General features: G+C 36.7%; 1 protein-coding gene across 1 annotated transcript; it reads left to right on the forward strand.

Annotated features, from left to right (window-relative positions):
- Nucleotides 1-1699: 1699 nt before the first annotated feature.
- On the forward strand, nucleotides 1700-2188 carry LOC132281075 (uncharacterized). Its single transcript, XM_059782812.1, has one exon. It carries the CDS (start codon nucleotides 1700-1702, stop codon nucleotides 2186-2188), a length of 489 nt encoding a protein of 162 aa, XP_059638795.1.
- The last annotated feature ends 645 nt before the right edge of the window (nucleotides 2189-2833 follow it).

Below are 2833 nucleotides of genomic sequence, written 5' to 3' on the forward strand. Positions count from 1 at the left end.
GGAACCTAAGTCTGGATAAAGTTTTTATTGCAGCATACAACCTATAACCTATTGCAGCTGGTGAAAATAGTGACAAATTAGCTGAGGTGGTAGGTCTATATTGGTGCATTGCTTTGAAAATATCTGAAATATGCTCTCTTAATCATTGGCTAGAGGTGACAGGTGTATATCTGTGGTGTGTGAGGCCTTGTGTAATTTTGTGTCACTATAAATATGCTGTTATAGTGACCTTTAGAGTTCAAGCCTTTGAAAATACATTGCACATTGAGTTGTTATTGTGAACCCTCGAGTATACTATGTCAAGCAAGTTTTTTCTCTATTGTTTGATGATGATCTATGTAAGAAGAACTCATTGAATCAACTCTAAGGCGTGTACTGATTGCTGAGATGAAGCTGCTGTAAAATTTGCTGATGCAAGGGCTGTATTAAGTAGTGACTTGGTGTTTCAAGCTACTGTAGTCGATTTTGAAGGTTGATACATGTACAGTTTATCTTTTTACACTTATTCAGACTGAGTTTATGTTGAGAATATGCTAAAAATGAATTTGGACAGTGTGGTCACTAGTTAAGCTTGTTATTCTGAAGAAATCTTGGATTCAAGTGCTATTTGATTATACTTACTATTTTATAATGATCTATGCTGCTAGCTAGTATATTTTGTTGAATCAAGATTGTGAAAGTTGAGTTTGTGATAAAAATATGATATACTTTGAGTTTGGTTATTTTGTGTCGAAGAAGTTTTGTGCTGAAGTTCATCTATGCTGAGGCTATTCTGTGCCGAAAAGCTTTTATGCCAAAGCTATCTATGCTGAAGCTGTCTTGTGCCAAAACCAATCTCGTGGTGAAGCTTTTTGTGCTGAAGCTAATATATGATGAACCAAGGACTTTGACTGAACGTTGTGATATACTCATACTTTGTTTGATTATGTAAAGCTATGAATATGAGTATAAAAGTGAAAGAAGAATGTATGAGGAACTGGTGAATTGATCTCGAAAGGAATTTCCCATTTTACCCCTCAGATCGTAGATGCAGTAGATTACAGTTCTGAGGCAGTAACTTAGAATTCTGGGTTATCCAGCCTATTCTATTTTATGCAAAGACTTTATTGTATTCAGTGTGTTGACACTTATTGTAAGTAGAAGTGAGGCTTTACATCCTCACCCCATTGTTGAGTGTGACACTTATTGTAAGTGGCAGTGAGGTTTTACATCCTCATCCCATTGTTGAGTGAGCTATGAGAGCTTATTTGGTCCAAGCATAATTGCTTAGGATAGGGGGAGTGTGTGGATACATTGTGGTGTATAAGTGTGTGTATTGGTTGTGAAAACTAATTTCTATTCTTGTGCCTGGGTGTGTGCAGAGAGTGAGACAGTTGATTGTGTAACAAGATACATACAGCTAGTAGTGGATTACTTATTAGCTGAGGCCAAGAACAAAGGTTTTCCCTAGTTAAGAGGGTTTCCTTGTAAACCATGTGTTATCTATTCTTGAATGCTTGCTTAGTGTGTTGAGAAAGTTTTAGAAAGCAAAGGTTTAACTAATTCACCCCCCTCTTGGTTCAACAATTGGTATCAGAGCTTTGGTCTGCATTGTGAGGTTCTAATAAGCCTGCAGTTGATCCCAGCTATAGATGAAGGTCAAGTTATCAACAAAGCTCCAAGGTTTGAAGGTTCAAACTATGATTCTTAGAAAACTAGAATGGAAGCCTTCTTAATATCTCAGTCATATGATGTTTGGCATGCTACCATACATGGTGTTGTGATTCTTAATCCTGATAACCCCTCTGCTGAAGATAAATTGGTTGTGGCTAATGATGGCAAGGCTAAACATGTTCTCTTTTGTGCCTTGAGGCAACAAGAGTTTACCAGGGTTAAAAATTGTAAAACAACAAAGGAAATGTGGGATTCTCTTCAGGCAGCTCATGAAGGAAATAAGGTTATTAAGCAGAACAAGATACAACTATTCAAAGTTCAGTATGAGGTATGTAAGATGGAAGAAAGAGAAACTGTTGCTGAGTACATGTTTAGGATCAATGACTGTGTCAACAATATGAGAGCACTTAGTGAAGATATTAAGGATGTTGATGTTTGTAAAAAGATACTAAGGTCACTCACTTCTAGATTCAATCCTAAAGTGACAATTCTCGAAGACAAAGATCTTCCTGAAGTAAAGATTGACGAGCTTTAGGCCTCTCTCACTGCCTATGAAATGAGACTTGGTGTTCCAGCTATTCATAGAAGAGAAGCTACTCTTAACGCAAAGGAAGTTGTTGAAGAAACTGAAACAAAGTCTGAAGATGATCTTGAAGAAGACGAGGCAGCTTATCTTGCTAAGAAATTCAGAAAGTTCAGGTTTAAAAAGAGGAATTAGCTGCAAAATTTAGCTTGTTATGGTTGTGGTAAATCTGGTCATGTTGCATCTAATTGTTCGATCTCAAAGGGACAAAGTCAGAAAAAGAATGAGGGAGGAAACTACAAATGAAGGTTTGGTAGAAAAACACTTATCTCATATTGGGATGCAGCTCCTAAAAAAGATAAACCTGAGGAGACACAAGAAGATGAATGTCTCTTTATGGCATTTCTCGAAGCACCACAAACTCCAGTTCAAGTTAAAGAAGATAGTGACACTGAGATTAAGGAAATTCTTGAAGAATGTGAAAGGCTTGCAGTAAAGTGTAATCAACAGAAGGCCCAGAAAATTGTTAAAGTCCAAACAAATGCTCACTAAACACTTCAAACTTAAACTGTCAATCCTTTGTTTAGTTTCTCTTATTTTTTAAAGCCTATTGAAATCTCAAGTCAACACTTAGTGGTTTGCCAAGAAGTGCAAAGA

Source organism: Cornus florida, unplaced genomic scaffold, assembly GCF_030987335.1.
Source record: "Cornus florida cultivar Cherokee Brave unplaced genomic scaffold, ASM3098733v1 CherokeeBrave_3.0.0_Hap2_Chr11, whole genome shotgun sequence".
Taxonomy (NCBI): domain Eukaryota; kingdom Viridiplantae; phylum Streptophyta; class Magnoliopsida; order Cornales; family Cornaceae; genus Cornus; species Cornus florida.

What these genes read in the sequence shown, in the direction of transcription:
- LOC132281075 (XM_059782812.1), top strand. Translation starts at nt 1,700, where the DNA reads ATGGAAGCCTTCTTAATATCTCAGTCATATGATGTTTGGCATGCTACC.